This window comes from Schistocerca serialis, chromosome 9, assembly GCF_023864345.2.
Source record: "Schistocerca serialis cubense isolate TAMUIC-IGC-003099 chromosome 9, iqSchSeri2.2, whole genome shotgun sequence".
NCBI lineage: Eukaryota > Metazoa > Arthropoda > Insecta > Orthoptera > Acrididae > Schistocerca > Schistocerca serialis.
Window position 1 is genome coordinate 418,806,249 of NC_064646.1, and position 20,572 is coordinate 418,826,820.

General features: G+C 44.9%; 1 protein-coding gene across 1 annotated transcript in view; it reads right to left on the reverse strand.

Annotated features, from left to right (window-relative positions):
• Nucleotides 1–20,572, reverse strand: part of LOC126419666 (major royal jelly protein 3-like) — a 53,981-nt gene that overhangs the window by 14,683 nt on the left and 18,726 nt on the right. The window contains exons 4-5 of the mRNA XM_050086852.1: nucleotides 10,108–10,360; nucleotides 4,237–4,596 (exon numbers count right to left, since the gene is read on the reverse strand). Of these exons, the coding sequence (XP_049942809.1) occupies nucleotides 4,237–4,596; nucleotides 10,108–10,360 (613 nt within the window). The remainder of the gene's footprint in view (nucleotides 1–4,236; nucleotides 4,597–10,107; nucleotides 10,361–20,572) is intronic.

Sequence of the window (20,572 nt, forward strand, 5' to 3'; positions counted from 1 at the left end):
CTTTTCCTGTTGTCATTTTACACCCAAAGATTACTTGCAGTGCAAATGTCCTGACCGTCTGACTCATTATCGCCCAGCCCAAGCCGCTAAGGATAGAAACCAGAAATTTGGAGAGGGTGTTGATATCATACTGTAGGTGTTGTTTAACAAAGGATTTTTTGAAATTTCGCCCTTTAGGGGTAAATTAGGAGATGAAAGGTTTTTTTGAAAATATAGCGCTATTAAGGTAATTTTGGAACTAGATCGACGAAAATTGGTATTTGGTCTCTGAAGAAAGATGTATTTCAGCGTTTTTGGAAATTTAACCCTCTGTGGGTGTGAAATGGTGGGCGAAAGTCATTTGTGAAAATAGATCGTTATTAAAGAACAATTGAAATATTGTTAAAGATACAACAGTGAAAATTGATATTTAAATCCTCTGTTAAATTCGACAGGAAAATTTTAGAATTCACATTTAAATTCTCGGTTGCAAATAAAAAAAATGTTTAAGCGTTTTTGGAAATTCAAGCCTTACGGGGGTGAAATAGGGGATGAAAATGTTTACCAAAATGTAACATTACGAAAGTATTTTGTAGCTAAACCCAAGAACACTTGTATTTGGAGTCTCAGTAATACATAAAAAAATACGTGTTTCACTGTTTTTGGAAATTCAACCCGTATGGCAGTGAACAGGCGATGAAAGTTTTTATGGAAGTATTCCGTTATAGAAGCATTTTTGAAGCTAAATCTATGAAAACTTGGCTCCTCTGTTAGAAATAAAAAAGTTTGTTTCACTGTTTTTATAAAATAAACCCATAGGAGGGTGCAGCAGGGTCTCACTGATTCACTGACACATCAGTGCCCAGCGAAAACTGCTATGAATATAAACTTAAAATTTGAAGAGGGTGTACGTAACTACTTGAAAGTAATCTGGATATTTAAGAAATTCTCTGTAATGATTTCAGAAAAAATGGGATATTTCATAAATGAAGTGTCAATAAATTCGTTTCTCCACGGTATAGAGCTATATTTCCCGTAAAAAGTTCAATTTACGCGATATTTAACGGTCAAGAAACAATTCTGAAATAACTTTTTTTAAACCGTGAAATGCTTTGTGAAATGATTTGTCTACAAGTAATCAATGAAACGGATTAGAGAAACGCTTGACGTGTCATAGAATGGTGCTCGAAATTTTGGCGTGTGAAATAAGCAATGCAACACATTTTTCCTCAGCTAATTTTGGTTGAAAAACCCGAAATTTGTCGTGGGATATCGTGGAATATTCCCTCTTCAGCCCGTAAGGTTTCATAATGTTCCAATAGGTGGCGGCGCTACAGGTAGCCTACAAAATGGCGTCTGTGACAGAGGTGCTTTCCAAGCAGAGATCTGTCATTGAGTTTCTTTTGGCAGAAAACGAGAACATCGCAGATATGCCTAGGCACCTGAAGAATGTGTATGGAGACCTGGCAGTGAACAAAGCCACGGTGAGTCGTTGGACGAGACCCCTGTCTTCATCGCAGCGAGATAACCCATCTGATCTCCCTCGTGCCGGCCGGCTGACACAGCTGTGACTCCTGCAACGTTGGAACGTGCGGACACTCTCATTCGAGTTGATCCACGGATCACAATCAAACACCACTCGCTGCACAATTGGACGTCTCTGTTGGTAGGGCTGACACATTTGTCCTCTAGTTGGGGCACTCAAAGATCGGTGCCCTCTCCGTCCCTCAACAGAATGCGATAGAGAGCAATGGACAACCATTTGTGCTAAACTGCTTGCACGTTACAACGCTAATTGTGAGAATTTTTTGGTGACCATTATCACCGGCGATGAAAACATGGGTTCATAATATCGAACCGAAAACAAAACGGCAATCCATAGGGTGCCGCCACACTACCTCTCTCCCGAAAAAGAATTCAAAACCACACCCTCTGGTGGTAAAGCCATGCCGGCGAGCTTTTGGAATTCTGAAGGGGTTATTCTATTTGATGCGCTCCGTCATGGTACAACGCTAAACTTTGAAGTCTGTTGAAGTGAAAGTGAAGAAACGATTTCAGCGTGTTCGTCGCCAGAAAAGTTCAAACGAACTGCTCCTTCTCCATGGCAGCGCAAGCCCTCGCACAAATATAGGCCCTCGAGAGGAGCTCACGAAACTTCATTGGACTCGTCTTCCTTATCCGTCCTACAGCCCAGATCTCACACCTTTCTGTTTGGGCCAATGCACTCTGCAGGAAGAAGTACATGGATGATAGGAAGGTTATTGATGAAGCAAGACGTTGGCTTCGATGTCGATTATTAGAGTGGTACCGTGTGGCATAGGAGCCCTCCCCGGAAGGTGAAAAATACGGTTTTGCATCCAAAGGAGTGGGGAGATAATGTGGTGTATTGGAATCCTAAATAAAAGGAACCGCTTGCATTACTTACTGAACGCCCCTCTTATGTACAGCAAATGAGGTGCCACTAGCTGGCAGCGGTGGCCCGAGCGGTTCTAGGCGCTTCAGTCCGGAACCGTGCGACTGATACGGTCGCAGGTTAGAATCCTGCCTCGGGCATGGATGTGTGTGATATCCCTAGGTTAGTTGGCTTTGAGTAGTTCTAAGTTCTAGGGGACTGATGACCTCAGATGTTAAGTCCCATAGAGCTCAGAGCCATTTAAACCATTTTTTGAGGTGCCACTTGAAAATTTAAACTTCAGTGTTAGAATCACGAATAGTATTAGGGGATCTTTGTCGGTGTTGCATCATTCAAATGTTTCTGTAACCTAGCCATTACAATTGCTACACCAAGAAGAAATGCAGATAATAAACTGGTATTCATCGGACAAATATATTATACTAGAACTGACATGTGATTACGTTTTCACGCGATTTTGGTGCATAGATCCTGATAAATCAGTACCCAGAACAACCACCTCTGGCCGTAATAACGGCCTTGATACTCCTGGTCATTGAGTCAAACAGATCTTGGATGGCGTGTACAGGTACAGGTGCACATGCAGTTTCAACACGATACCGCAGTTCATCAAGAGTGGCGTATTTTGACGAGCCAGTTGCTCGCCCACCATCGATCAGACGTTTTCAGTTGGTGAGATATCAGGAGAATGTGTTGACCAGGGCAGCAGTCGAACATTTTCTGTATCAAGAAAGGCCCGTACAGGACCTGAAACATGCGGTCGTGCATTATCCTGCTGAAATGTAGGGTTTCGCAGGGATCGAATGAAGGGTAGGACCACTGGTCGTAACACATCTGAAATGTAACGTCCACCGCTCAAAGTGCCGTCAATGCGAACAAGAGGTGACCGTGACGTGTAACCAATGGCACCCCATACCACCACGCCGGGTGATACGCCAGTATGGCGATGACGAATACACGCTTCCAATGTGCGTTCACCGCGATGTCGCCAAACACGGATGCGACCATCATGATTCTGTAAACAGAACCTGGATTTATCCGAAAAAGTGACGTTTTGCCATTCATGCATCCAGGTTCGTCGTTGAGTACACCATCGCAGTTGCTCCTCTCTGTGATGCAGCGTCAAGGGTAGCCGCAGCCGAGGTCTCCGAGCTGATAGTCCATGCTGCTGCAAACGTCGTCGAACTGTTCGTGCAAATGGTTGTTGTCTTGCAAGCGTCCCCATCTGTTGATTCAGGGATCGAGACGTGGCTGCACGATCCGTTACAGCCATGCGGATAAGATTCCTGTCATCTCGACTGCTAGTGATACGAGGCCGTTGGGATCCAGCACGGCGTTCCGTATTACCCTCCTGAACTCACCGATTTCATTTTCTGCTAACAGTCACTGGATCTCGACCAACTCGAGCAACAATGTCGCGATTCGATAAACCGCAATCGCGATAGGCTACCATCCGACCTTTATCAATGTCGGAAACGTGATGGTACGCATTTCTCCTCCTTACGCAAGGAATCACAACAACGTTTCACCAGGCAACGCCGGCCAACTGCAGTTTGTGTATGAGAAATCGGTTGGAAGCTTTCCTCATGTCAGCACGTTGTAAGTGTCACCACCGGCGCCAACCTTGTGTGAATGCTCTGAAAAGCTAATCGTTTGCGTATCACAGCATCTTCTTCCTGTCGATTAAATTTCGCGTCTGTAGCACGTCATCTTCGTGGTGTAGCAATTTTAATGGCCAGTAGTGTATTTTATTTCTTGCTGTCAGACAATTCGTTTGCAAATCGTTTGGCCATTTTTAATGTCTCTCGGCACACGTAATTCACTGTGGGGCAGAGTGAACCAACCTGTTGCGCAGGAGTCTGGTGGAGACGGCGTACTCGGTGGTGGCGGACAGCGCGTGGAAGTAGAGGGTGCGGAAGCCGCCGTCCGCGGGGTCTGGCGCCGACAGCGCCGCCGAGAAGACGCCGTCCGTCCACTGGAAGTCCAGCCCGGCGATGCGGTAGTCGCCGTGCTGCGGCTCGAAGAAGAAGAAGTGGTGCTGCACGCGGAACGACGACATGCGCGCCAGGTCGAACACCACCATGGCGTAGGAGCCCAGGTCCGGCAGGTAGGCGAACGCCTCGGCGCACCTGTCCGCCGTCACGTCCACCGCGATGTGCGCGAAGAACGAGTTCGGTCGGTAGTCCGCCTCCTTCAGGTAGTAGCTGCGGGCACACGGCCGCGCGTCAGCACGTAAGGCAGTGCAGATACACAGTATCTGCAATATCTACATCGATAAATGTAGGGTAATTTACTTGCGATTGTACAGACTACCACTGACAGGGACACCAAAAGACTTATAATATCAAGTTTGTTTGTGTGGCCATCCTCCGCAGCAAGCATATAAATACTGCGACATAAAAGTTTTCTGGATTTGGTACCGCGTCGTAATGTAAAAAACTACTGCTGCTATAGAAAAACCAACGTTTCGGCCACGATTGCAGCGGCCTTCTTCTGGGTCTAATGATGCGTTCTAGCTATGCAGTGTCCTTCATATTTTATTGTTAATGTTCACTGCGCATGGAATTACATCATAATTTTAAAAAGGTAGATAGTTTCATTGGTCACTTACGGAAGAAGGAGAGGGAACTTTATTTTTCCAGGTGGTTATTTTAATAGGTTATTACTAAAATAAAGTTCCCTCTCCTTCTTCCTTAAGTGACCAATGCAACTATTTACCTTTTTAAAATTATGATGTAATTCCATGCGCAGTGAACATTAACAACAAAATATAAAGGACACTGCACAGCTGGAACGCACCATTAGACCCAGAAGAAGGCCGCTTCAATCGTGGCCGAAAACGTTGGTTTTTCTATAGCAGCAGTAGTTTTTTACATTATGACGCGGTACGAAACCTAGAAAACTTTTATGTCGAGTGACTCTGGCCGCGGAAGCCTACGCAATTATATAAATACTTGTTTTGCAGGCCGTGCAGTTCTAGGCGCTGCAGTCTCGAACCGCGCGACCGCTACGGTCGCAGGTTCGAATCCTGCCTCGGGCATGGATGTGTATTATGTCCTTAGGTTAGTTAGGTTTAATTAGTTCTAAGTTCTAGACAACTGATGACCTCAGAAGTCGCATAGTGCTCAGAGCCATTTTGAACTTGTTTTGCAAATCAAATTGCCTTTTCCTGCTGCTAGTTACATTATATCTCCCATACGCTTTTCGCCTTCTCCTGTTCTAAGGTATCATCAGCGGGATCTATAACGATACAGTCTTGTTAGTTATAGATTATAAAACAGTTCAGTTCGCGATTTTTTGTAAAAAAAGTAATTACTTACGATTTGCTGATTTGCGTTTCCTCACATCTGGTCTGGAGGTCGCACTACCACTTTTATCAAATGGGTCTGAGCACTATCTACATCTACATCTACATCCATACTCCGCAAGCCACCTGACGGTGTGTTGCGGAGGGTACCTTGAGTACCTCTATCGGTTCTCCCTTCTATTCCAGTCTCGTATTGTTCGTGAAAAGAAGGATTGTCGGTATGCTTCTGTGTGGGCTCTAATCTCTCTGATTTTATCCTCATGGTCTCTTCGCGAGATATACGTAGGAGGGAGCAATATGCTGCTTGACTCTTTGGTGAGCGTATGTTCCCGAAACTTCAACAAAAGCCCGTACCGAGCTACTGAGCGTCTCTCCTGCAGAGTCTTCCACTGGAGTTTATCTATCATCTCCGTAACGCTTTCGCGATTACTAAATGACCCTGTAACTAAGCGCGCTGCTCTCCGTTGGATCTTCTCTATCTCTTCTATCAACCCTATCTGGTACGGATCCCACAATGCTCAGCAGTATTCAAGCAGTGGGAGAACAAGCGTACTGTAACCTACTTACTTTGTTTTCGGATTGCATTTCCTTATGATTCTTCCAATGAATCTCAGTCTGGCATCTGCTTTACCAACGATCAGCTTTATATGATCATTCCATTTTAAATCACTCCTAATGCGTACTCCCAGATAATTTATGGAATTAACTGCTTCCAGTTGCTGACCTGTTATATTGCAGCTAAATGATAAGGGATGTATCTTTCTATGTATTCGCAGCACATAACACTATGGGACTTAAGACCTGAGGTCTTCAGTCCCCTAGAACGTAGAACTACTTAAACCTAACTCACCTAAGGACATCGACACACATCCATGCCCGAGGCAGGATTTGAACCTGCGACCGTAGCGGTCGCGTGGTTCCAGACTGAAGCGCATAGAACCGCTCGGCCACACTGGCCGGCCACTTTTATCACTGCCATATATTCACATCTTGGTGTTCTCGCCATCCACACACTGTTCGTCATGTTTCTCACCACACAGCGCGCATCTCATTTGTAGGTCCGTGTGTTTTAGTGTGCATGTCCTTGTGTCATGGGCCTCGGCGCATTTTCTGCACCTTACTGCCATGGTGCAGTGTGCTGCAGTGTGATTCAGGCCCTGGTACCTGAAGCACTGCACCATCTTGTTTTTGCGGCGCAGTGGTTCAGTCGTCACAGGGACAGCCAGGATTGTATTTCCCTCTTGTTTTGCGGGATATCTGGCAGTGTGACCTGATATAGGGGCCATTTGCTCCCTGTGTTGCCCATCTGCTGGACCGCATTGACGACGTACCCCTGGGCAGTCAAGTCTGTTTTGATCGCCTGGGGGGACAGTCGCCTCGGGAGGTCTCGGATCACAATGTTCTTGTTACGTGTCTTTGTTGTGGGGAATGTGTAGTGGGGTATGTTTTTGTTGTTAAGAAGTGTTTTGATTGTGGTGTAGTGTTCAAGTGTGCGTACTGTTATTTTGATTTTGTCACCACCAGCAGGTTTTGCCTGGACACTGCCTCCCCCGATTTCTGTTTTTAGCATCTCGAAAGTTCCTCATAGTTCTGGGTAAACTCTGCGACAGTCGGAGGGAAGTGGTGGGTGACATGGTTTTGGGTTTGTGTTGTGTCGTGTGATGTCTCTGGCTCATCAGCCACCGCCTGAAACCTGTTCGGGGTGGGTCCCACTTCCCGAACCGCCGGAAGCCTCGGGTGGCGAAAGGTTTTCTTCGCCAGCACGAAACCGTCCGAGTCTTGCCCGTTTACGTGGTTCCCTTCCATTGCCGTTGTTTCCTGGTCCCCTCCCAGGCCGACGAAAGGTGCAGTCGGGGCGCAGGTTCCTCACAGTGTGCTGGAGTGGTTGGGGTGGGGGTGGTGGAGTGGTTCTGAGTGCTTCTCCTTCCTGTCCTTCCTTGCACGCCGCTGTTTTGATGAGGTGGACTTGAGTCCAGGGATTTGAGGAACTGAGATCGGGTAGGGGGTTGGTTAGCAGTTGCGCGTTTAGGAAGGATTTTGGTCGGTTGACGGGACTTCTGCTTGCCACTTAGTCGGAGGATGTGTTCGGCGAGGCGATTTTGGCCGTTGGCAAGCAGGAGCGGTCTAGGGGGGAAGGGGGGGGGGATCGCAAATACTAACAAGTATTTGTTTGTGATATGCGTGTGTTTGCCATGTCTGGAGCGGAAAGGGGGTTTGCTGCCAGGTGATTGTCAGTTACAACTTTAGTTGTCACCGTCGGGTTTTCCGGTTGCATTGCTGACCCTAGGAGAACGATGGTAGACGCGGAATTCTGGACGGAGGCTGCGGAAAGCCTTCCTGTGGCTCCGCGGCCTGCTTCCAGGTCCTGGCCTACTTTTTCCCTATTCTTGGGGGGAGCAGAGACTAACTGTGAGGTAGCCGAAGCACTCGAAACGGCCGGCGGCGCGGCCAGCGGCAACAAGAAAATGCGCCTCGTGTCGTCAGCGGAAAGAGACCGTCGCCACTCCAAGGCACCACCAAAGCTCGACATACCACCTCGACGAGAAGACACGACAATTCTGCTGTCAGGCGACGCCATGCAAAACTTCCCAAGTGCTGTTTTGCTGAGCTGCTAGACCTCGGTGCAAGTGCCTGTCAGTGTTTTAATAAAAACTGAGCCCTAAAACACTTCTGTTTGTACTCCCGTGCAAGCGGGGGCCTATGGCTGACAGTGCGCGAGAAAGAGGAGCAAGCTCAACCCTTCAGTGCCACTCAGCGAGTGTCAGGTTCACGTCTCGTCCTGATCTTTATAGCCGCTGGAGCACAGGTTTCTCTGCATCCTCGGTGCCAATTAGGCGCTAGCGGAATCGGCGCGGCAGCGGGTGGTGGTGGTGGTGGGGGGCAGCTGCGGGCGTCGAGTCCTGGCGTCTCGTCTCGATGTGGCCTGTTTATTCGATCCACCGCCACCGAACTGCCTCCAACGGTGCGCTCTCGTCTTATTCTCGCTAATGTTGTGTTCCGTGCGGTGCTGAGTTGGGTGCCGCCATCGCGGTTGACCAGGTTATCACTGACCTGTATCTTCACTGCCTCTTTAATAATAGAGTCCCAGAGACGCTTCGCTCTACACAGTCTCTTCTGAGAAAAATAGGGGTAAGCTTTAGGTTCAAAATGGCTCTGAGCACTATGGGACTTAACATCAGTGGTCATCAGTCCCCTAGAACTTAGAACTACTTAAACCTAACTAACCTAAGGACATCACACACATCCATGCCCGAGGCAGGATTCGAACCTGCGACCATAGCAGTCGCGCAGCTCCGGACTGAGCGCCTAGAACCGCGAGACCACCGCGGCCGGCTAAGCTTTAGGGAAAGACAGGTAACGTACTGTGTGTACAAGATCCAAGAGGGAAAAATAAGAGTGGAAGACCAAACACGAAGCGCTCAGGTTAGAAAAGGTGTCAGACGTTGCTATCTTCAGTGAAAGTGAAGAAGAACTACAGGATCTGTTGAATGGAATTTTTTTAATGAGTGAAGAATATGGACTGAGAGTAAATCGAAGAAAGACGAAAGTAACGAGAAGCAGCAGAAATGAGAATAGCGAGGAACATAACATCATAATTGGGAATCACAAAGCACTCGAAGTTAAGGAATTCTGGTACCTAGGCAGCAAAATAACCAATGACGTACGGGGCAAGGAGGACATGAAAAGCAGACTAGCACTGGAAAAAGGACATTCCCGGGAAAGAGAAGTCTACTAGAACCAAACATAGCCGGCCGGTGTGGCCGTGCGGTTCTAGGCGCTTCAGTTTGGAACCGCGTGACCGCTACGGTCGCAGGTTCGAATCCTGCCTCGCGCATGGATGTGTGTGATGTCCTTAGGTTAGTTAGGTTTAAGTAGTTCTAAGTTCTAGGGGACTGATGACCACAGATGTTAAGTCCCATAGTGCTCGGAGCCATTTGAACCTTTGAACCAAACATAAGCGTCAATTTGAGGAAGAAATTTCTGAGAATTTACGTTTGGAGCACAGCACACATGGACCGTGGAAAATATGAACAGAACAGAATGGGAGCATTTGAGGCATGATACTACAGACTAGTTTTGGAAATTCAGTGGACTGATTAGGAAGGAATGTGGAGGTTGTGTGCAGAATCGGAGATGAAAGGAATACATGGAAAACACTGAAAAGAAGAAAGGAGAGGATGATAGGACATGTGTTAAGACATCAGCGAAGAACTTCCATGGTATTAGAGGGAGGTGCAGAGGTTAAAAACTGTAGAGGAAGGCAGAGAATGGAATACATCCAGTAAAGAATTGAGGATGTAGGTTGCAACTGCTCCTTGAGATGAGAGGGTTGGCACAGAAGAGGAATTCGTGGCGGACTGCATCAAATCAGAAGACCAATGAGGAAAAAAAAGAAGAAAGACTGTACTTGAAGATGGGCCGGTCGTTTAGCAGGTTGAAAACGAGGATCTGCGGTGCGGTGATGGTGACGACAGTGCCGTTGCCAGGATCGGCGAGCCCGGTGTCGACGACCCAGAGGCGGTCGCATGGATCCACCCAGACGCGATAGGTGGAGGTGATGCGCGGTGCGCTGCCCCTGCTGGTGGGCCCCCTGCCCAGACGGTTCGTCTCCCAGTTGGGATAGGGCCGTAGGGCAGGCGACCGCCGCGCCGTACTCTTCCCTGTGGACAAACCAGTCCACGCTGCATCTTAGTACGTTGCCTCTTTCCTTAGACACAAGTACACTACTGGCTATTAAAATTGCGACACCAAGAAGAAATGCAGCTGATAAACGGGTATTCATTGCACTAATATATTATACAAGAACTGGCATGTGATTACATTTTCACGCAATTTCGGTGCATAGATCCTGAGAAATCAGTACCCAAAACAACCACCTATGGCCGTAATAACGGCTTTCATACGCCTGGGCATTGAGTCAAACAAAGCTTGGATGGCGTGTATAGGTACAGCTGCCCATGCAGCTTCAACACGATACCACAGTTCATCAAGAGTAGTGACTGGCGTATTGTGACCAGCCAGTTGCTCGGCCACCATTGACCAGACGTTTTCAGTTGGTGAGAGATCTGGAGAATGTGCTGGACAGGGAAGCACTCGAACATTTTCTGTATCCAGAAAGACCCGTACAGGACCTGCAACATGCGGTCGTGCATTATCCTGCTGAAATGTAGGGTTCGCAGGGATCGAATGAAGGGTAGAGCCATAGGTCGTGACGAATCTGAAATGTAGTGTCCACTGTTCAAAGTGCGGTCAATGCGAACAAGAGGTGACCGAGACGTGTAACCAATGGCACACCATACCATCACGCTGGGTGGTACGCCAGTATGGCGATGACGAATACACTCTTCCAATGTGCGTTCGAGCGATGTCGCCAAACACGGATGCGACTATCATGTTGCTGTAAACAGAACCTGGATTCATCCGAAAAAATGACATTTTTCCATTCGTGCACCCAGGTTCGTCGTTGAGTACACCATCGCAGGCGCTCCTGTCTGTGATGCAGCGTCAAGAGTAACCGCAGCCATGGTCTCCGAGCTGATAGTCCATGCTGCTGCAAACGTCGTCGAACTGTTCGTGCAGATGGTTGTTGTCTTGCAAACGTCCCCATCTGTTGACTCAGGGATCGAGACGTAGCTGCACGATCCGTTACAGCCATGCGGATAAGATTCCTGTCATCTCGACTGCTAGTGATACGAGGCCTTTGGGATCCAGCGTTCCGTATTATCCTCCTGAACCCACCGATTCAATATTCTGCTAACAGTCATTGGATCTCGACCAACGCGAACAGCAATGTCGCGATACGATAAACCGCAATCGCGATAGGCTAAAATCCGACCTTTATCATAGTCGGAAACGTGATGGTACGCTTTCTCCTTCTTACACGAGGCATCACAACAACGTTTCACCAGGCAACGCCGGTCAACTGCAGTTTGTGTATGAGAAATCGGTTGGAAACTTTCCTAATGTTAGCACGTTGTAGGTGTCGTCACCGGCGCCAACCTTGTGTGAATGCTCTGAAAAGCTAATCATTTGCGTATCGCAGCATCTTCTTCCTGTCCGTTAAATTTCGCGTCTGTAGCACGTCATATTTGTGGTGTAGCAATTTTAATGGCCCGTAGTGTACCTTGGACTGATTAATCGTCTCCTTTACCTAACACTCGAATTCACTGAACAATTAAAATTAACAAATTACTATATACTTGCTGCGACCTTTACCGCTGTCCCTGTAAGAATAATGTTATTGCGCTAGCGGAAAAATAGAACATGTATGCAGATGAGAAAGAAGTTTTGTTCATATAATATACAAATTGCTCATTGTGTGTGTAAAAAAAAAAAGAAAAAAAAATACAGTGGCATCCAATGATCGGAAAGTTTTCAGAACAAGTAATTCATTATATTCAGAGCCTAAGCTGTACTCCTTGCATGTTCGCAGCATGCAGGGCCCAGTAATCACGAAGTCAACAATTATTTCACTTAGCCATATTAGAAGGGCCAAAAACACTGTGTCAAATATCTGTACTGTAGTGTTATTCATCGAAATGAATTCAAAAATTTGCATGGAAATGGTTACTCGTTTAGTTTACAGATGCTCAGATAGCTTTTTACATATAAACGGTGCAGCTAAACTAATACTTTTGGTTTAAATACAGTCTAAGTGTTTCGATTTTTTCGTTCACTGCTTTATGTTTACAACTGACCTTTTCTCTGCTGCTTTGCTCCTCTATCCACCTCATCCTTTTCCACAAGTATAGCCCCAATAAAACAGGTTGATAGAGCAAGCTAATACTACTCCCAGAACATGCCTGTCGTGCTGGGCAGTCTACATGTCAGGAACTTGAAAACAGTTTTTTTGCCTCTGACATAAAGGGCCCCCAAAAGCAGGTCGATAAGGCAGGTCGACACTATTCCCACTAAATATGACTGTTGTGTAGGGCAGTCTGTACAGCATGTGTCGGAAAAAACACATTTTTGTCCTTATCTGCGCTCCTAATGGAGCTAGGAGCCCACAGTGCTGATACTAATGTAGCTAGCTCTTTATGTCCCAGATTTGGTTGAAATCGATCTTGGGGTTTGGGAGCAATTCTGAATATAGGTGCATGTTGCTTCATACGTATATATGTTAATGAAGAGCAGTGCAAGGGAAAGATTGTGGATCAAGGCTTGTAAGAAAATGCAGCAGATCAAGTACAGCACGACGTTTTCAGAGCATTGCTGTGAAGCTGACATTGATATACCTTCGATGTCACGTGTACACATTGGAGATCGCCCAGTGCCTAGCATTTATATTATAGTTTCTGTAACACATGGAGATTGTAAGTTGCAGTAGATGTTTCATAAATGAGTGTAATGTTTAAGTGCATGGTAACTGTTAGACAAAATACGATGTTATACTTGGTTTCCTTTGCTGTTTACAGCTGGTGTCAAAGAAGTGTGCATGCATTGTGCATTTTATTTAAATGTTTTGATTTGTAATACTTTGCTGCAAGGCACTCAGGGTATGAGGGGTGACTAAGCCACCACCAGATATGGATCTCTTAACCAAAGTGTTTGCTATACTTGGATTCGGTTGCACCGTTTAAAGTCTGACCAACAGCAAGAGGGATGCTGTCGACTCACAGACATCTGGAGACAGGTGAGAGAAGCAAGTGAGTTTGTTGCTGTCTCTCTACGTTCTTAATAAGTTTGGAATGCAGAAAAACACTTCAAGAAAACCCTAGCGGTGTGCAATACTCAAAGAGCCCAGCAGTCAGAGTTGGATAAGGCCACAACGAGGCAAACCTTAAAGCAATGCAGGAGTTTCCAGGTTACAAGCCAGCCATAGAAAGATCGAAATCTTAATCTTGTATGAAGTATGGGATGCGTGGTCACTTAACATCGGTTGTTCACTGAGTGGGATAGTAAATTGATCCCACCAATGACAAAGATGTACAACGGAAAATTCAGCAACCTCGCGGAAAGAGTGGGGAATCATGGTAACTGTGGTGTCACCGCCAGACACCACACTTGCTAGGTGGTAGCTTTAAATCGGCCGCGGTCCATTAGTATACGCCGGACCCGCGTGTCGCCACTGTCAGTGATAGCAGACCGACCGCCACCACACGGCAGGTCTAGAGAGACTTACGAGCACTCGCCCAAGTTGTACAGCCGACGTTCATAGCAATGGTTCACTGACAAATACGCTCTCATTTGCCGAGACGATAGTTAGCATAGCCTTCAGCTACATTTGCTACGACCTAGCAAGGCGCCGTGTTCAATTGATATTGAGATTCTAAATGTATCATCAAGAGCGATGTTCTACAAATGTGGATTAAAGTTAAGTATTCCAGAAGCTACGTACTTTTCTTTATAGCATTCATTACGTATCCTGTTTCAGACCTCACGCCAGCCTGCGTGAGTTTGAGCGCGTGCCTTTCGGCTTCCTCTCATTGTGTCTAGGCTGTCTTGTCTAGACACAACAGTAACAACACTGCGGCAGAGGGTAGCCAAGCGGGCAAACATAAACAGTGAGTGATCAATGACACGAGAAATCAGAGATCCATCAGTCATCCTGAAGTGAATCAGTCAATGAGCCAGCAATACAGAGAGTCAATGAGCCAGCAATACAGAGAGAGAGGAATCGGACAGGAGAAGAGAGACAATGTGTTTGCCTTGTGGAAGCACACCAAACTATAGTCGACTGAGTCTTCAGACATTAAGCCAGATCACTGCATTCATTCTGATGTCAATCGTCACTTTCCACTTCATACTAAATAAACACTCTTTGCTGCCTGATGCTCGAATCTTTAAGCATCTGTCTGCACTTCGTCGTCTTATCTCAGCATCCAAATATCTGTACTACACTGACACCGCTTGTGTGAAATAATCCCTGCAGACAACAGACTCCATCGCTGGGTCGGTAATATTGCATTGGCTGCCAGGCTATACCATAAAGAATTTAGGTCGGCAATCAGCCAGCACAGATAAAGGAGTTTGAACCACAGAACACGGAAGATGAAAACTGCCGTCTGTCAACCAGCAGTGAAACAAATGAGGTGGGGTGACTGACACATTCTATCGATCTCATATTTGTCACACATTGTTTCATGGATAATTAACTTAGTCGAGTGGTGAGGTGAGATGGTCCATTTCCTTCTTACTTTTCCAATTACTGAGTGGTGTTCATGCCCAGTAAGCAGGCCGCGAGAACAATATTTGTGTTGTCGATATAGAAATAAATATAAATGTTTCCATATATTAATCTTTCAGTCAATTTAACTCACAACATTTTTGGTAGCCAGATCATTCCCTCTGTCATTTTGAATTCCAATAGAGATTTGAGATAATTCAGACAGTGAATTTTGTTATCAACCAACAATGATTTAAAATTTTCGACATATCAGTTTTTCTTCTTGTGCATATATGTTTATCGTGCTTGCGTTAATTGTTGTGATGGAAGATATTCCAACATTTCGGGCACTGCTTTTCCTGTGCAACAAAAACGACATGTTATGTTTTTTATTATATATAAATGAAAGGCACAATATTGTGTATGTTCTACAGATCAATTTATTTAGTTAACCAATTTAAGGTTTGCAGTGCCATCACCACACTAATTATCATCGTCAAAGAAGTTAGAATATTTCTAAACAGCACAGTAAAAATATGCTGCTCATGTAAAATGGAGCAAAAATACACATTAAATTTTGTCCTTGACAGTGCAGTGGTAATTTAATTACAAAGGCAAAAAGTTGAAAAGTAAATAAAGGGAGTAAACATTAACTCTAAACTAGAAAAACAGTGCTTACATAACGGTCTCTATATATAAAAGGCATAGCCGCTACCAAGCCCGGTTGAGAAAGGAGGAGGGGGGTGAGTCGCACCTCGTAAAAAACGTTGGTTCACTTGGCTCGGGTCATAGTACCTTGAGAGGGCCCCTTGCCAGGGTAACGGTGAAGACCTCAACGGCAGTGAAGGCGGAGATAAAGATCATCAGTACGGCGGAACTGGCGGAAGAGGCAGCCATGCTTTTAGGGTTAATATAAAAGCTAACGATAGCAAACCCAGACGCGTCTGAACCCATAATGGGCGGCTTTCTGGTCAGTGTCTGTTCCCTATGTTAGGGGCGACTGCATTAATTGCTCCAGGAACTAACAATCCCTGATTCTAATATGCCAGTGGAAACATTGGACAAACGCGAGATGCTACTCAATCCACCCGCCAACAGGCGGTAACCGGGTCTTGAGAGTAGGAGTTCTCTGACAGACTTCCAGCCAAAACTATCTTATCTAGGCACATTTACTATCAACGCTATAATTCAACCGGAAAAATTACACATCCTAGTACAGGAGTTAGATCTACAAAAAATTCAGATTTTAGGCCTTTGAGAAACATGATGCACAGATGAAGCCACAGTACATTATGGAAATTACTGCATATTTAAGTGTAAAACAGAAAAACGTATCACTAAAGGTGCTCCGCTTCTGGGAATGACTTTTGTCATACAGTATAATGTAACAGACTCCATTCGAGATATGTGCCCCCTAAGAAGTCGCCTTACGACAATGCGCATGCAGAGCGCTAACACGAAATATATCTTAATTAATGTTCATACACCCACCAACATTGCTAACAAAAAGAATTCACAGGCTGTGGAGAAATTCTGGACCGACCTTGAGAAAGTAATGACTAAATTTCCAAAGCAGAACATCAAAATCTTATTGGGTGATTTCAGTGCTCAGATAGGCAAAGAAAAACATACTGTAAATCTGTGGGAAAATATCCCGCCGATAAATTTACCAACAAAAACGGGAGAAGGCTTATCGAACTATGCCAATAAAACAACGTTAAAATCATGTCAACATCATTCAAGAAGAATCCTCGAAAACAGAGGACCTGGAGATCCCCCATTAAAGAGCTCGTTGATTATCAGATTGATCATGTTGCCATCTCGTATTCTCTACAGAAGGAAGTTCATGACATACAAGTCCGTAGAGGTGCAAACGTAGCCGGCCGTGGTGGCCAAGCGGTTAAAGGCGCTACAGTCTGGAACCGCGCGTCCGCTACGGTCGCAGGTTCGAATCCTGCCTCGGGCATGGATGTGTGTGATGTCCTTGGGTTAGTTAGGTTTAAGTAGTTCTAAGTTCTAGGGGACTGATGACCTTAGAAGTTGAGTCCCATAGCGCTCAGAGCCATTTGAACCATTTTGAACCAAGGTGCAAACGTAGATTCAGACCAATATCTAACACGGTTAAAAATGAAATTTACCCAAAGAGAGTCCACTGCAAGAAAATGCACCAGTAGAAATTTGACTCCAGGAGAATCAAAGAAACTAAGCTTGGGAAGAACTGGAAAAAGGCCGGGCAGATACATGGAAAAATTTCACCCAGGAAAACTGTAGGGAATTTTTCGACACTCCTTGATTGTCCGGAACCACCTTCGAGATTACATAAAGAAAGGCCTACTTAGACGCACCTTGAATCATTCCCACCAACACAAGAAGAAATTCACAAACGCACTATTAAATTAAGAAAGAGTAGAACATCTGGTGAAGATGGGATTATAGCTCAGCTACTGAGAACTCTAGGACCAAATTCTCTCAGAGAATTAACCCAAATCATTGCAGGTATTTGGGAGACAGAAAAATTAACCCAGGAATGGAAATGTGCACTTATTCATCCATTACACAAAAAAGGAGACAAATTGATGTAAATAATGATCGAGGTATATCCCTACTTCAGCTCGCTTACAAAGTTTTATCAGCCTGTCTTCTTCAAAGAGGGCAGGAGCAACTGCAAAATAAAACTGGTGAATACCAAGATAGCTTTCTCCCCAATAGATCCAGCACAGAACAAATTTTTCAGTCTAAAAGCAGAGGTAAAATACAAAGCAGTCAGAAACAGCCCAATAATTCGCACGTTTGTTGACTTCAAAAAGACATACGACAAGCTCTTTTCGATATACTTGAAGAACAAGGGTTAGATCCAAAAGCCGGCCGTTGTGGCCGTGCGGTTCTAGGCGCTTCAGTCTGGAACCACGTGACCGCTACGGTCGCAGGTTCGAATCCTGCCTCGAGCATGGATGTGTGTGATGTACTTAGGTTAGTTAGTTTTAAGTAGTTCTAAGTTCTAGGGGACTGCTGACCACAGATGTTAAGTTCCATAGTGCTCAGAGCCATTTGAACCATTTAGATCCAAAAACCCATAACCTCATTAAAGATACATTGAACAATACTATCTCCAAAGTGAAATTCATGGGTGAAATATCTGAGCCCTCCCTGATCAAAACTGGCGTCCGACAAGGTGATGATCTGTCTCCTCTCTTATTCAACCCTGTGCTGGACAAGATCATCCGCGAATGGGAAAGGGTATTGAAGAATAAAAACTGCTGGAAACCTATACAGATGGGGCGAGTCAATGATGACATAAAAATTTCATGTTTAGCTTTTGCTGACGACTTAGCCGTACTAGCGAATGATAACGGCAGTCGAACAGGTTGAAACCCTTAAAGAATGTGCAGAGAAAGTTGGTCTGCAAATATCTTTCCTAAAGTCTGAGTTCATCGGCACAAAAACTAACACCCAAAACTTGACTAAAAAATACGGTCATATCAATAGAGTCCCATATTTGAAATACTTAGATACTTAGGTGAAGTCCTTGAACCTACGCGGAGAGAGAAAATAGCACAAAACATTCGCCTCCAAAAACTAAAGAGGGCCTGTGAAAGAACCTTCAAGGTGTTCAATAAAAAATGCATGTCCAAAACTACTAAAATTAGGCACTGTAATACAGTATTAAAACCTAAAGTCCAGTATGCCAGTGAAACCCTGACACTCCACATAAAAGGTGACCTAAAATACCTGTTAAAGAAAGAACTAAAATAGTCAGAAATGTACTAAGGGCAAAGAAAACAGAAGAGGGCTATAAATACAGTCTCGTCAAGTAACTGAGAAATTGTCCAACCTTGCAGCAGACATTAGAGATAACCGATTAAAATTTCATGAGCTCGTCTATAGGCTTCCGAAAAGAAACCTTAAGCACGAAATTCTTAAATACACAGACGGACTTAAAACTATACCCTGGATACAAGAGGTCAAAAAGGACCTACAAAAAGCTCACATAAATTATTCAGATATTTTGGACAGAAAGGTATTTAAGCGGAAAGTTAACAGATGGGAACTCAGAATACGAAGCTCTGAAAAAAGCAGAAACAAAATGGACAGAGGAAAGGAAGAGAGTCCATGGAGAAAAAATGGGAGCAATGTGAAAAAAAGGGAAAAGAATCAAGAAGGTCTGCGTTATCCAACAGGGTCTAATCGCACATAACAATAATAATAAAAAGCAATGTCCTCACTGAGTGACTGACTCATCATCCCCAGCCCAAATTCTTAGGTATAAAATGTTGAGATTTGGAGGAGATACAGATCTTATACTGTAGGTGTCGTTTGAGAATGGATTCTTCGAAGTTCCAACCTTAAGGGGGTGGAATATGGGATAAAGATTTTTTTGAAAAATGGCATTATTAAGGCAATTTTGAAGCTAGACCTACGAAAATTGGTATTTGGTTTCTCGGTCAGAAATAAAGAAATACCTGTTTCAGAATTTTTGGGAATTTAACCCAATGTGGGTGAACCAGTGGGTGAAAGCTTTTTTAGAAAATATACCCTCATTATGAACTGCTAAAGTATTTTTGAAGCTACATCTATGAACATTGGTGTCTGACTTCTCCGTTACAAATGAAAAAAATCGGCAGAGAGGGCTACACCTGGGGGTATGAAGCGCTTTTAATATTTTGGAAGACGAATGGGGACTTGTAAACCGCCATACAAAGTTCCAGTTCCGACCCTTTAAAAACCCTGCGCAATTTCATGTTTTAAATAATTTTCTTAAAATAAAAACTTCTGACTACGTGATATTTTTTCCTTTCCCTGAGAGCTAGTAGGAGGGTGGCAGGGCGGGGGGGGGGGGGGGGGGGGGGGGGAGCAGCCTTGCGTTTGCGGTTTTTACAGGATCTAAAGCCTACAGACTGCAGTTTACAAGCCAACTTTGCAAACGCGTGACTATAAAGATTTTCTGGATCGTGTCGTCTTCAGTGGTAAATCGAAATTTTGCCTAAGTAAAAATGTGAACATACACAATTTAAGCATCTGGAAGTCAAAAAATCCCCACGTGTCTCTCTTAAAATGAATGTTTCTGTGCCAAATACTCGGCGGAAAGTTTATAGGTCATTATTTTTCGGTGAAACAATTGTAACTTGTGTTCTTATCTTAAATTGAACCACATATCTTTATTTGGCAGCAAGATGGTGGCTACCTCACTGGCATAACGTTGTACCCGACCACTAGGAGCCGGGTGACCGAACTTGTTTTACATGACCTCCATGTTCACACACGACCAGATGTCATTTAATTTTTACCTTTGAGGGTTCATAAAGGATAATGTGTATGTGCTTTCTCTACCAGCTGATCTACTCGACACATTAGAAACAGCATTGTTGCAACAGTTACTCCAGACCCACTGATTAAAGTTTGGGAATAAACCGCCTACCGACTCGCTGTGTAACGAATAGTGCTCACACTGAACACTTGTAAGACTGTTTGAGATGCTCTTTCGTTTGCTGTATTCTTTATAATAACTGTAATATGAATGTATAAATGTTAAAAAGCGTTAAATTCCGTATATTCGTTTCTAAATACCCTGTATGCCACTTTTAAGGGAGAGTCAGCATTCTCCTGAAGTCATGTGTATCCCACTGTAGCTGGTTACCAATAAAGGCAATAGTCATTCGCCAGCCACTTCTGCTTCCGGTACAGCAACCGTGACTAGCGGGTAGTCGGGTTCCAGTGCCACAGGCGTTTCTCCGCGTCTGGCGGTGCAATGCAAGTACGGCAAGTGATT